The 15,036-nt window shown below is 45.0% G+C and overlaps 1 protein-coding gene across 1 annotated transcript; it reads right to left on the bottom strand.

Moving 5' to 3' along the window:
- Nucleotides 1-1,766: 1,766 nt before the first annotated feature.
- Nucleotides 1,767-11,633, bottom strand: LOC134058079 (organic solute transporter subunit alpha-like). Its single transcript, XM_062515158.1, has 8 exons — nucleotides 11,555-11,633; nucleotides 10,133-10,284; nucleotides 9,939-10,012; nucleotides 8,438-8,596; nucleotides 5,684-5,795; nucleotides 4,631-4,777; nucleotides 3,150-3,255; nucleotides 1,767-2,688 (listed from the first exon to the last, which is right to left on the bottom strand). Exons 1-8 carry the CDS (start codon nucleotides 11,631-11,633, stop codon nucleotides 2,501-2,503), a joined length of 1,017 nt encoding a protein of 338 aa, XP_062371142.1. The 3' UTR covers nucleotides 1,767-2,500.
- Between the last annotated feature and the right edge of the window lie 3,403 nt (nucleotides 11,634-15,036).

Genomic DNA, 15,036 nt, shown 5'->3' with positions numbered 1-15,036 from the left:
GCACACCTTATTGCTGAAATATGTCAGATGAAGGTCACAACAAGTATTAAATAACTATCCAAAAACACAGCAGCTAGCGATACCTATGGCTAAATCAGGCCCACACTGATATTTACAAGATATATTTAACAGGCACTAGAGACATGACAGATACCAGCCCAAGAGTGATGAGTGAAGATTTTTGCTGTGCCCCAGCAGCCTAGTCAGGACCTGCAGACACCACTTCTTACACACTCCATCTGTTTTCAAATGCACTCTCCATGGCACAGCACATGGATCTGCTTTTCCATGCCACAGATCCCACCCATCAAAGCATTCCCTTGCAGAACTGCTACAGAAGACACAAAGATGCCTTACCAACTCAAAATATTTTATTTTCCAATTTTGAAGCTGATTGAACTTGCAGCCAACCACCCCAAAGCTGTTATATGAAATTCAGTATTGCTCTTCAAACCTATGTATGTACCTGTGGCCTAGATTACACTGATATAAAGCAACATCAGGAATATACTAATAGTCATAATGTTAAAATACATTAAGAAGATTTCTCATGCTGAGAATAAATTAGCTGATTCCAGTTAATTCTAATGCACTCTAATGCAGAGTAAAAAATTTCACATAAATTATTTTTCAAGGGAAAAGTCCAGATTCTCTCAAATTACTGCAGTTCAAGAGTCTGTATTAATTTCCCAGACTGCCTACTTAGAAAAAAAAGATTAAATATAAAAATTGCATCAACCATTTCAAAACAAAAATAATACATATTTTCTACTATAATGGCATTCCCCCAGTTGTTAAAGAAAATACTGTTTCTGATCTCAATCAGAAAGAAGAAAACATTTTAAGTCAGCCCCAATTTCTACTTCAGGGGGACCACTAGTTGTTTTCAGAATATTTCATTTTGCACCAACTCCCAAACTGAATTCAAGGTTTTAATTCAATGTAAGCCATAAATAAAGCCCACTGTGTGTTGGAGTGGGTCCAGAGAAGGGCCACAGAAACAGCGAGAGGGCTGGAACACTTCAGCCTATGTAGCCAGGCTGAGGGAGATGGGACTGTTCAGCCTGCAGAAGAGAAGGCTCTGGGAAGAGGCCACCTTATTGTGGCCTTCCAGTACCAAAGGGGACTGAAGAAAGATGAGGACACCCTTTTTAGCAGGGCCTGTTGCAATAGGACAAGGGATAAAGGTTTTCAGCTACAGGAGCATAGATTCAGATTAGATATAAGGAATACATTTTTAAAGTGAAAAGTGTAAAACAGTGGAATGGGTGGCCCAAAGAGGTGGCAGGTGCTCCATCCCTGGAAACATTCAAGGTCAGATTGGATGGGACTCTGAGCAATCTGCTCTAGGTAAAAGTCTCCTGCTCACTGCAGGGGCTTGGACTAGAGGACTTTTAAAGGTCTCTTCCAACCCAAGGCATACTGTGACTCTGTCTGCCTAGCTTTGTTCTCTTGCCCTTCTCTGGACACACTCCAGCACCTCAATGTCCTTTTTGTCATGAGAGGCCCAAACCTGAAAAAAAGATTTGAGGTGTGGCCTCACCAGTGGGACAATCCTGCCCTGGTCCTGCTGGCCACACTATTGCTGATACAGGCAGGTGCCATTGGCCTTCTTGGCCACCTAGGGACACGCTGGCTCACGGTCACCTGGCTGGTGACCAGCACCCCAATTGTCCCTTCAGCCGCTCCCATCCTCACAGACCACGTTAGTGCAAGGATCCTGAGTATCAACATCCCCATTTTCCAAGCAGAGAACCAAAGCACCACGTAACACCACAGACCAGTGGCAGAAGACATCCCAGACTCTAACTCCTACTTTCCTTTTCCAGGCCACCCACAGAGAACCTGCTGTCCACAGGAAGAACGCCTGGCATATTTACAAACAGTAACTCTGTATTTACCAGTTTAGGAGGTGAATTGCCAAGGAATGTAGAAAGTCTTGCCCTAGAGAGATCATTGTTTCTGTAGGTGGGCAGCCCACATGAGTTTGGGGATTTCAGAACAAACATATGAGACTGTATTTACAGAACAGAATTAGATATGGTGAGCTTGTGGCTTCAAGTGAGAGATGATCTGTTGAAAGGCAGGAAGCATGGAAAAATTTTGTGTTGGACATATGACAGCAATCCAGGGTGAAAAAAAATTAAAAGTAAAAAAATATGAAAAATAATCACTCTGAATTAACTCTAAATCATAGCCATTCTAATAGATAAAAAATAAAATCATATTGTAAGACAGTTTGGCACACGATCAAGTGCTTGGTAACAGTACAAAATGGTATCAAATTTTAGTAGATTACATGGTGTGAAAAGACTCACACCATGCATGCATTGCTGGAGAATCAACAGGATTATCTTTACTGGTCCCTTCAGCACTGCAGCTCACAGCCATTTATGCCAGAAGTTGTTCCACCATGGACAGTGGTGGGTTTTGTTGCAAGAATATACAATTTCCTGTAGTTCATCTTGCAGCTCCTGCATAACAGGAGCACAGGAGGCTTCTAAACCTTTGGCAATCCATCTTCAACAGCTGCACCATTCAGGATAATCTTAGGAGTCTGCTTCTTGTCCCTGGGTTCTTCAGCCACACACTCTGGAGGCTCTAGGTCATGGTATTTTCTCCGATACACCACTCTAGAGATTACAGTTATCAGAAACATTTCCATGATGAGCAGCTGATGGGCTATATCTGCCAAAAAAAAGAAAAAGGGAGACAAAAAAAGCCCCCACAAAGGAAAACTACTATCAGACAAAAAAAAATAGTAATTGGCTTATTCATTTTCACCTGTGCAAAAGGAGCAAATTCTATCATCCTGTCCCCATGTCTCTTGCACACAGCAGTGACATCAGTTACAGAATTCCAGTATTGCCCATCAATAAGCATCCAAAATACAAGAGATTCAACAGTAATTATGCATGTTGATTTCCTCTCATTTCTGATTCCAGCTCTTCTCATTATCAAGTTATTCTCTATGATCATGACAGCTACAAAATTTTTGTTCTTGTTTTTAAACTAAAAAATAAGATTCTCCAAAAGCTAGTGATACCATGAAATTTGTATTTTGGGAAAAAAACAGAGATTGCCATTAGCAACATTGAACTGGTACTTTTATAAGTTAATGAAGAACATTCTTCCCCCAGAAAACTTACATGATCCTCTTGCTGTAGAGGTGAGTGGTGGAGCACAGGGAATGATTTTTTGTGTAGCGAGCATGTTGATAATAGTGATTTGCAGGTGGTTCAGAATGACAATAAACTGCACCAGAAAGGGAAAACAAATGCCTTAGCTATCAGAAAGGGGTTTATAGTTCACACAACAATTCTGCTTTAATAACAGAACCTCTTTTGCCTCATTCCTCCTTGCTTGCCCTCCCTTTCCCCCCATCAACCAGCAGGGCGCCTGCCATCCTGCAGAATTCATCTTAAGGTCAGGATGATATTGCTCTGAATAGGAGTATTATATTAATCCTGGACTTGAAAAGTATTTCTTCTCAGCTCTCCTTTTGGGAGGTACATTATACACAGACCTCCCAGCAGGGATTTCAAATAATACGGAATTCTGAATAATTAGTAACAATGTTTAAAAAATGCCAGTTAATTTGACCCATGAGCTTATGTTCTTCCTTAATGGAAGAAAGACTCAAAGAACATTTTTCCTGTTGTCTCCTCTTTTTGCCACAGCAGGGAGATGTAGTGGTCCCCAAATGAATGATATGAGACTGGTTTGTTTGCCAGAAGGCATGAGGGACTCTTCACAGCTTGAGTTCAGCAACCACCACTTGCACATCACATTACACTGAGCCAAACCTTCACTGCTATGGAGTTATCCAAGTGGCTCTGTAGCTGCTGGTGGAACTGCCTGAATCTTAACCCTCACAGCAAGAGTTTGCCATCCCAAACCTGAATTCACCCTAACACAGCTTTGCAGGTGTGACCATCCTGTTTACTGTCTTTATAAGTGCTTAATAATTTACCTAACCTCAGTGCACCTGCCTTGATGAGTGGCCTGTTCAAGAAGGATGCATATCCAAGGATTCTGCTGGACTCCATTCAGAGTGATGTGGAAGAGGGTGGCCTTGTCCCTGTGCTTTTTCAATCTAACCTATGCGGTTCTGTTCCTTACTATTTAATGATTCACAGCCAGTATTTTCACTATTATCTAATTCTGAAGTGCAGAATGGCCAAGAAAAATAGTGTTAAAACAGCATATTGTGGAATGCTGAAACAGTTCAAACAACAACCACCTGCACAATGCAACATATCCTCCCTGAGGTACACACCAGCACTTTTAACGTAGCATTTCAGCATACCACCTCTACAAGGCTTCCTTCAAGCCCCACAGAAAGTGCTGTTGTGATTTCTGTGGTATAAAGATGAATATATTTTATATGGCTTTCCCATCTCCAGCAGTCCTGAGAGACTAGAGATAAATTGGCTCAAAGTAAAACTGAACAGCAGCCAAGGAGAGGGCTTCAAAGGGATGCAGCTTTAATCAGGTATAAATATGGCTTTGCACAGTGTATTTAATGGGAAAAAATGCCATAAATTTTCAACAAAGGAGCAAGAACTAGAGAGGCAGAATAGTATCAGCAGTTAAGAGAAATTCTTACCAGAAATATTAAAGTTCTCACCTGATAAAGAGCAAACTTTGGGATAATGTTCTTACATTTAAGGAGAATCCTAACTTTTCGAAACATGATTCCTACTGCCCACAGAGCAAAAAGGGTGAGGGCACCAATGAAGCAGCTGATCCACAGTGCAGGTCCTTTGGGAGACAACTGAGAAGCAAATCACACAACCTCATAGAACCTTACTTTGCTGTTTCTAGGAAGAACTTGTGAACAAGTTAAAATACTTTTTTTCTAGCTCCATGAAAGCTGCAGCAGCAGTTGCCACGTTTTGCATGGGGAAACTGCCCAGTACCAACAGGAGTGTTGGCACAGGCTCTCCTCCTGCAGGCACCAACACGGAGATGTGTTCATCCTGGGGAGGTGCCAAGTGACAACCCCTCAATGGTGCAATTGCCAGCCATGGAGTGTGTGCCTTTTCAAAGACCTCAGCAGCACCTGGCCATGCTCAACAGCTCATGAGAGCATGTTCAGCCTGACATCTCAGATGGATCATTCATTTTATACCATGAAACAACAAAAATATTACTTTTAGTCTGAGTTATCTGAGAGGTGCCGAATTATTATCATATACAGATTTCTCCATCATCTCGCAGGTTACAAGTTGCATGGTACAAAGCAGAAGTACAGCATTATCTTTTAATTTTGCACAGGTATAAAAATCACCATGATTTGCTGAAAAACATAGAATTAGGCTTCCTGTTAACATGCCAGTACATTCACTTGTTTCTTAAGGCTGTACCTTACAAAGCACAGGGCAGATACATCCCACAGGGCAACTTGCAATCCTGCTATTCTAACCATACAAACTGGGAAATGTATTGGAGCATAATCTGATGCCCAACCCCCTTGCCCCCCCCCGCCCCCCCCGGCCCAATTTCTTTCCAAGAGAGTCAAGGAAAACAGAAATTATATGCTTCTGGTCTCAAAAGAATGTTGAAGGACTCACTTGGAAGTGGTCCCAGATTTCGCAGTTTAGCTGTAGGCTTAGATTGTTCCATCAACCCTGAAACCTATGGATTTTGAGGACCTTCTCTGATTAAAATAGTTACTTACATTGTATAGGACGTAATTGTCATTAGTCCAAAGTACTATTGATAAAAATACAAGCACAGGCCGAAAGACAGCAAATTGAAAGGTGCTCAGCTTCAGCCAAAAGAGGGTTTTCCTGGCCAAAATAATAAACAATAAGTAAATTAGATAGGCCAAGATCATATTAGCAACCTTAATAACATTTTCTGGATGCTGTCAACTGCAAAGCATTTCCACTCCTGTAGTAGTGGCTAAAATCTGGGGAGCAACAGCTTCAAGGTTAGAAAATATTTCCAAGAATTTCCCAATGTTTCTTTAGTAAAATCTCTACAAAAATAGTACTTTTCCTGCTCTGCAGCAAGTACTACTAACCAAAGCTGGGCAAAACATGATGTCTTTCTCTGCCCTGAAGCCAACCAGGGAGACAGTATCTGCATAACCGGTTTCTGAACAATGATGCCATTTGCTCTTGCCTTATTATTTCAGTTCTCCCATGAAATTGGAAATCAGCCTGTTCAGCCACTTCCTAGTCCCGTGGTAGATCAAGAAAGGGAATCATACAGACTTAGGTGAAAGGACTGATGGTTTTCCAGTGCAGCATGAGAGTACCATGTAAGCATCTGGGTTTGCTCCTCTGTAGTTGAACAGAAGAAAGGAACAGTCTCTCACTCAGCAAATTGCACAAGGCCAGCAGGACAGCTCAGGATTCCTTCACTTCTGGCAGTATAAAGTGGGTCCAGAACACAGCCTGCTGGCCAGCCAGCACTAAAAGGCCACCAGGAAAGGGGTGGATGACCTGTCTAACAGAGGGCATGAAGGCTGACTGAACTCTCAGCTTCCACAGGAGAAGTTGCAGCTGCAACAGCTGCCTCAAGTTTTAGTCTCTTACTGGGCATTATTTCCCATACTTTCAATGTTGTTTTCATTGGAGTTCCTTGGGCCCTTGACACTGCCATCAGAGATGTCTCACAGGCAACAGGCTGCCATTTAGTGTGCTAAAAGATATAGCCATGAACCAGTAATTACAGGAATTACTCAATGAAAATAGCTAATAACCACAAGATTATCAACAGCCTAAACACATGTGGAAAGACCTGCAATAGGCCAGCCACTTAATGTGTGCCTTTTCAAAGATTTATTATTCCCAGAGGGCTTTAAAGAATAATACATATGACAAACAGTACAGTCACTGCAATGCCACGAGTTGTTTCCCTTGTTAACATGGGCCCACCTTTTCTGATCACCAGACCTCTTCTGCCACATCTCTCCCTATTGCATGGATTGTTACATTGCCTCATCTGTACCTTATTATGTTCCCCAGGACTGCAGATAATTTTTTTTTCAAGAATGAACCCATCCCTTGGGGTAGATCCCTGTTTCCCCAAAAACTACCTATGGAAGGAAGGAGAAACTGACTTTTCTCTCCTATAGCTTGCCAATTTTTTTTTTTTTTAAACAGGTACCCTGCAATGGGAAAAGGCTAGAGGCTAGAAGCAGAGAGCAGATGAGCTTCCCAGTAGTACAGACACTGGAGAAGGAGGCCTAAGCTCTCTGCAGAGCAAAAAGCTTTTTCTTTTTTTAAAAAACAGACAGCTGTCCTTCCTGCCAGCTGTAGTAGGCACTGTCTAGCTCCTGAAATGAGTCCATATTAGCTGACATTATCCTGCATAAGCTGCCACTGGGCTGAACAACAGAAGGCAGAGTAGGGGATCCTCTCCCAAGATCCCAGCTATACAGAGGGTGATAGACATGGGAAGAAAAACAGATAAAGGTACATTTTTTATTGGTTTACTACCTCTTCTTGGTACCCCCTCCATGCAAATAATTAGTGTTACTCTATTAAAATAAAATGATGGAAACCAAAGTTTAAATTCTAATACCAAAGGAGGGAGTTTAAGGAGAAATTACTGTAATAAAAAAATAGAATTTTTGAAAATGCAGCAGAAACCATTATGCTGTGTTCTGTTTGATGCTTTCCTTTAAATAGACCATAAAGCCCCCTAGGTCCCTCTGACACTACGCACCCTCATAGAAAACTCTCCTTTGTATGTTCAGTCCCTCAGATTTTGCCTATAAGGAGAGAAACAGTCTCATGCTCTACGCCAGTAGGAAAGCTCGAGGCTTCCAGGCTGTGGAGAGGTGTATAAGGGACAGGGTGACACTAACCAGAGGAGGAGCTCTACCAGGCCATACTCAAAGGACAGGTTTATGTTACAGTATATTAGCTCCTGTAGCTCTCCATCCTTACCCCACTTCTCAACCATGCTTTAATACTAAGTTTAGAAAAAGAAAACATCTACTTTTGCCTCACCAGACAATGCCAATTCATTGAGAACGTTTTACAAGATTTACATCTACTTTTTGTTCTAAAAATTATTTTAATCTCAAGTAGTTTTGAAGTCAAAATCAGAATGAAACATTTCCATTTTATCAAAGTGAGAGAAATTTTCTATCAAGAGAGGTTCTATTTGACAATTCTCCTTGTGAATAATACCAAATCTCCAGACATTTGTTCCCTTCTGGAATGAAAAGAAACTGAAATGTCAATTGTTAGGTTTCCTAGAGTAGAAATTCCTCCTCCCACACACCTCTGCATTATAGAAATTAAATAAATTAGTGGTGGTGTACAGACCCAAAGAGAAAATACTGTTTAAAAGAGAGAGCTTTAGATGGCCTGAGACTGACTTTGGGGAAGTTTTACTGTAATCCTGGCCTTGCCGAGCTGTCTGAATTCCAGCAGCCATTTTCAAGCTGGGAATCCTTAAGGGGGTGACTCACCTGGTGATGGGCACACGAGGGAGGCAGAGGCAGCAGCAGCAGCAGGGGCCAGTGCTGATGGTGAAGTGACCATTTTCAAACCGTCTGAGGAGCACCTTCTGGCCTCCACACTCTTTAATCATCATCATCAGGAACTTGTGGATAACTATGGCAAAAAATCTAGGAGAAGAAGAGAATTCCAGCTTAAACTTCCCTGTGTGTCTCGTATGCCTGTGCAGGCCGGTGCCACCATCTGTACAGGGTTTCTACAGCTTATGCTTTGCAATCAACAAAATTCTAGCTCTATCTTTGAGACAGATTCTGCTTTCCATCACCTTGGAGGAACAGAACTGCCCTAACCTCGCTGAAAGAGGAATAAACTGAGGCACAGAGCAGGTGTGGAATTCCCCAAAGCCACTTTGGTGGCTGGTGGCACAGTTGGTATTAAAGCACAGGCTTTCCTGGTCCCAGTCACTCTGGCTGTATTTTTCCATAAGTTATCTAGTTCTGACTAGTCAGAACTTTTTAGAACAAGTCCTCTTCCTCCTCAAACATGGCTTTCAACCAACAAACATGGCTATGTTCACATAAATAGCTATCATTGAATGTGCTGGCCCAGGCAGGGTGTGGTTCCTCTGCAGACAAAGCACTGATTGCTGCAACTCCAAATCTCCCTCCTTTCCCAGCTGTACATTCTCAACCCTACCCAGGAACTACAGATTATGCCACCAAACATGGAAATCAAATCAATAAAAGAGGTCCTCGGTTGCACTGCCTGCAGCTTGGGCAAGGAAGAAGAGAGAATCAAAATATGCTTGAAGTGCCACGGGACTGGATTATTGGGAGTTTCTGGCAATCTGCACTACCTGCACACACTGCTACATGCCAACAGTATTCCCTACTATTGTGCTGTCCCTCCTCTTTTACTCCTTTCCTCATCTCCAGATGTAGAGTGCTCAGGGCCATAGCATACCCCTACTTGGTCCTGCCCACCAGGGCTGTGCCATCACCTCCAGAAAGCAGGGACCACATTTTTCCCTTCTTTGTGCATGCAGAGCTGTCATGCTCACACACAAAGTGCTCTTAGCAGGACAACTGTGGAACATTTTTACATTGATATACTCATCGGGGGCTCACTTGGCACCATTAATAGTAGACCTCCATGGCTCATCATTTGTTAAAGTGCAGGGAAGACGTCACAGGCCAGACTCTCATTCCACATGACATGCAGAGAGAGGAAAGACAGACTACTGCTCCAAGGAGACTGTCAATCCAAGGAATCAATTACATGCGAGTCACAGATCCTTCATACTGATGCTCCCACACTAGAGGACTGTAGCACTGGGAGCTGTTTCAGCATTTTCCACCTCCCAGGAAAGAGCTGCCAAGAGATTTCAACTCAAACAAAAAAATTACTGAATTGTTAAATTTACAGAATGACTGTGTTACCAAGAGCAGCAGATGTTTAAAGGGAAGAAATTCAGGGTTTGGAGCGACACCTAGATACAAACAGAATACTCACATTCCTGCTGTGAAATCTGTAAACATTGCTGAGCGAGGAACCCACATGCCAATGCATGAAGTAGTAGAGATCACCTAAAGAGGAAAGGGATGAAGGTTGTATGAAGGGCAGAGATGAAGCTCATGGCTCCTGTGGATTTTCAGGGAAGGCCTATTTTCAATACTGAATTTTATCTTGTTTCTATGTTAACTTACTGGAGCTGCAGCATTAATCCAAATTATGATTGATCTTTTGGAGGAGGGGATTTTCCTGTAGATGTAGACTGCTTCCTCTATAAATACCAGAATGGCAATGAGCGTCATCAGAGTCAAGGTTGCAAAGAGAAATCTCCCTGGTAGGTCAAGGCCTGCAGAGAGAAGAAAGCAGACAGTTCTGATTGATTTCACAAGCTTTTCAAACAGTAATGTAAGAACACCATCTCTGAGGGGCTTTTTTGCCCTATTCCTGCAAACACTTGCACTCATCCCTAGTTACACAGGCAGACCACTGACTCCACAGAACCATTCAAATACTGAATTTCATTACTAAATCTTTCCAGGATCCACAGACAGCAGGTGGGAAGAATACGCCTTCACCTTCTCAAAGCATTATGCAGTAGCCCCTTTCAGAAAGGGGAAGTTTCAGCACAAATATCCTTAGGTGAATGTAAATATGTAGCGGAAATAAATACATAATCTGGGAACTCTTCCAAGCAGGCTACTAGCAAACATGTATTCACTCAGTATTAGTTCTCTGCTTCCATCATATGTTCATAGACACGTTACATGTAACTTTCTTAGGGAGGCAAACTTACTATGAGCTCAGTGAAATTTTGTAGGGCACAAGAACAATGTAAGGAAAAGCCCCTGATATACCTAGCCTGAGATAAAACTTGATGTCTTCACCAAAATTATTTTTGCTTCTGCCTTAAAGCTGCATATGGATATCAACATTTACTCATAGGGGATAGGTTTTATGTCTCCATTGACACTAGGTACGGATATCAACTTTGACCCACAACTGGTGGTTGAAGTACATTTTCTCCCAAGGTATGTGTGTCCAGAGACAGAAAAAGGCACGGCAGTGGAATCGTGTTTAATGTAGGAGAAGTTCATGCTGATCACCTGTACTAACTCCTGCCGGACCCGCAGCCTGTCTGAAGGCAGAGCAGAGCCTCTTCCCCAGCCTCTTTAACCTAACCTGCTTCAGAAAACCCCGGCACTTGCAGACTCGGCTGCAGGCGGGGCAGCGCACGTCTCAGCGGACGTCTCCACTCCTAAAATCTCACCGGACGGAGCCCGAGACCCGGCGCAGTTCCAGGGGCAGCTCCCGGCCGCCCGCCCCGTTCGGTGACATCGCCACCCGCGGGCCTGGGCTGGGACCGTGCTGGGCTCTCGCCCTGCCCCGGAGCCAGCTCGGCCCCCAGACAGACCGAGGATCGGCCGGGACAGGCGGATGCCGGCCTCTGCTCGGGGATTTCCTCTCCGGGCAAGAAGGGCTAAGGGGCAGGGGCAGGGACAGGGGCAGGGGCACAGGACAGACCCCGCCATCCCGCCGCGGGTGGGTGCCGAGGGCTCTGCCGGGGCCGCTCCCCGGTGTCGGGCGGGCAGCCCCCTCTCCTCCCGTCCCACACTTACTCCTGAGAAGCTCCTCCGCGTAGGGCGGCTCGCTGGAGCCGCAGGACATGTGCAGGGTCCCGTTCTCCTCTCCCTCCATGGCTGCGCGGCCGCCGGCCCCGGCGCGGTGCCCTGGCGGTGCCGGGGGCTGGGACGGGCGGCGGGGTCGGTGTGTGCCCGGCCGCCGGTCCCGGGCGAGTGCGGGCGGCGATGAGAGGCGCGCTGCCGGCAGCCGGGCCCGGTTAATGATTTACCCCGGAGCCGGGGCGGGCGGGAGGCCCAGGAACAGACCCCGCAGGAACAGACCCCGCAGGAGCACATCCCGCAGGAAGAGACCCCGCAGGGACAGACCCCGCGGGGAGAGATCCCGCAGGAACAGACCCCGCAGGGACAGACTCTGCAGGACCGACCCCTGCACGGGCAGCGTCGCGCCCACCCCGCGCCCACCCCGCCTACCAAGCACCGTGGCTGTTCCCGGCTGTTCCCCGTGTCTCTGCCGGGTCTCGGTGAAGCTCCTCGCGGAGCACAGCCAGCCCTCCCCGGGCCCATATTCACAGTCCCAGGGTGTCGCGGCACCTGGAGCCGAGGGGGCACTGGGACCGGCCGTGGGACAGGCGGAATTCCAAGGGCCGTGTCCGCCTTCGCTCCAGCCCCGGGGCACGGGCGGAAAGATGCTCGGTCGATGGGGCAGGTGATCGAGGGACTTCTCATGAAGCCCTTCCCCAAAGGCTTCCCGGTCATCTTGGCTGCAACGAGGTGAGATGCTGAAGGAGAGCACAGTGAGGGTAGGAACATACCGAGAGATTCTCCACTTTCCCACACGTTTCCTCTGCTGGAAGGATTCTTTCTGCAGCCTTAGGATTTTCAGGCTGTTTCCAGGAAAACGGAACGAGTACTGAAATGATGGAATCTGGTGACTCACCAAGTTGTTCAGGATACTTGGGCCGAAAGCTGGCTAACCCTAATGGTTAAAGAGCTGAGTGACAAAACGACAGGGGCACACTGTAACAACGAGCAGAGAGTGGTGTCCGGGGGGAGGAGGACAGCCCTAATTACCTGCACAATGATAAATGATTGCCACTTAGGAAAAAGATCCTGGGAGCGCAGTGGATAGTCCTCAAAAATGATATCGAGAATCAGTGTGGGACAAAATGCAAAGGACTGCAAGGAATTTGTGGATAAATAAAGGAAGACACAAAACAGTGAAAACACACATGGAGGCCTCCCTTCACCATGGTGGTGTTCTAGAAAGTTAAACAAATTGAAGTGAGGTGGTGAGGAATTTAGAGACATTTTTAAGCACCAAGGGCCCTTGTGGTAAGGGCTGTCATCTTGCAGTTTTCACAGGATTTCCAAAGGTTTTACAGGAAGGACCGGCCAGACACTGTAACACTGCTACCAGGAGCACAAGGATGAAGGGGAGAACTGGAGTGCTTACTTACACCAGCTGGTACCCAACTGAGAGAAGGCAGGCTCCTTCCAGAGTGGTAGGATTTGGGAGCAAGACAGATGAGGCTTCTGACAGACTGTTCTGTTACTGTCAGGAGAGCTTGGTTACAGATCAAAGTAGTTTATTTTGAGTCCTCCTTGGCATTGTTGACATTGATTTCACTGTATTGAGAGGTGAGGGTGAAAGCCTTCCAGTTTTACCAGAAGGGATGCAACAGTGGCTGTTGGAATGTGGTATCTGCCCAATTTTCACTGTCGGCCCAGAGCATTCTTCACCCAGCACATCTGCTGCTGCCCAGCTGCAGAAACATACAGGTGAAGTCCATGAAACACTGTTCCATCTTACTTTCTATTTGAAAGTCTGATTTCTCGTCCTGAAGAAACAGTTGGTGGTAGAGAAGGAAATTACCTTAAAAGACCTTTCATTTTCTACACAGTTTGCTTGATTTTTTTAACCAACTATTTTCAGGTGGTCATATTCTAAAATGTGACTGAAAGCTCATTAGGATTGCTGAGATTTAAAGACAGCCCAAAGCATTTGAATGTTCTTCCTGAGCAGACACAACAGAATTCTCATCTGTTGCTATTTTGGTTACCAGCTCCTTGAATTCTCTGAAAGCTAAAAATAAAAACCCCTTACCTGTGAATTCCTTTTTCTGAATGAGGCAGGTTTGGCACTGCTTTTGTTAAAGACATTCATACACTAAGTATAAGAGGCTCAAGGATTTCTTGAACTCAATAGTAATATAGAGTCACTGACAGTCATATTTAATCCATTCAGAAATACCAGTTTGGAACAAATACTGCAGCAGACACTGAACACGGCATTAAAAATTTTCCTGTCTCAAACCTATATAAAATTAACAGGTTGAAGTTTAGAGGTTAAGGATTAATTCCCACTTGCTGCTGTAGGCATCCAACTCCCCAGCCCTCTTCTACTGGAGTGTCTCATGCAAAATAGAGTCTGAAAAGAGAAGCACAGACATACAGTGATTCCTTTTTGTTAGAAACACCATTTGTTATTTTTGGGTCAAACATTGGACCCACCCTTAAAAGCTGCCATATGTCCTGGGGGGAGCATGCATCACCTCTTCCGCACATTCTGGACTGTGTCTTGGCAGCATATTTGCCTGACAGTGTTTAAGTGTAATAAAGCAAACTGAAGAATGTGCCATGACCCCTCAGTTACCACAGCTGGAGGGCTGCTGCTCTGTGCACACTTTCTTAGACCAGACTCTTCAGCAGTGTCCTCTCTGCACTGCCCTCTAAGCCAAATGCTGTGTCTCTACATCAGTAATTAATGCTTCAAATTCCCATAAGCCTGAGTATGCTTTCCTCCCAGCTTCACTCTTCCAGTTTTTGGTTTAACCTTTTAGTTCAATATATTGTATTTTCCATAAAGAACCAGCCAACAAACAAACCAAACCCCAGAGCACTACAAGAGTATTTATAAATGGATCACCTATCCATTCAGTTGCATCAAGAGATTGTCACAGAATAAAACCCACCTCTGAACACAATTCCATGCCTCTGTTGACCAGGGGCTTCCGAGTACTTTGCTCAGCCCCCTTCCAGACACTGCACAGCTCAGACTTGTTTCTTCTCAAGAAACATTTGCTTCTACTTTGCCCCTTTGCTTCTACTTGTGTTCATCTTTTAAAGAGCACTGCAGTTGCTTATGTTTCTTCCATTTTCATGATGACTTTCATTTTCAAGTGCCTCACTGTGGGGATTGCTGGGTCCTCTTAGCTCTGTGGAACAGCTTGCATGTTGTGATTTTTGCCCCACAGAATGTGGTCCAGAGAAGATGATGCCATCTGTGGTGTCTCCCTGAAGGAGGAATACTGGTCTTCAGAAGGTGATACAGCCCCTCTACCCCCTACTGGTGTACCCCATAGACAAAAAACCTGATGTCAGCCCTGGCTCAGAAACTGAACAGCAGGAGATCCTGCAGGTTATCTCAAAGCTCCATTGCACAGGATACACAGGATAGGCTATTGCATTTTGGTTGTAGGAAGTGCAGCAGACATCTTCATCGTCAATGCAGGTGGGAA

This window comes from Cinclus cinclus, chromosome 2 (genome assembly GCF_963662255.1).
Source record: "Cinclus cinclus chromosome 2, bCinCin1.1, whole genome shotgun sequence".
NCBI classification, from domain to species: domain Eukaryota; kingdom Metazoa; phylum Chordata; class Aves; order Passeriformes; family Cinclidae; genus Cinclus; species Cinclus cinclus.
This window is presented reverse-complemented; position numbering and strand designations above follow the sequence as displayed.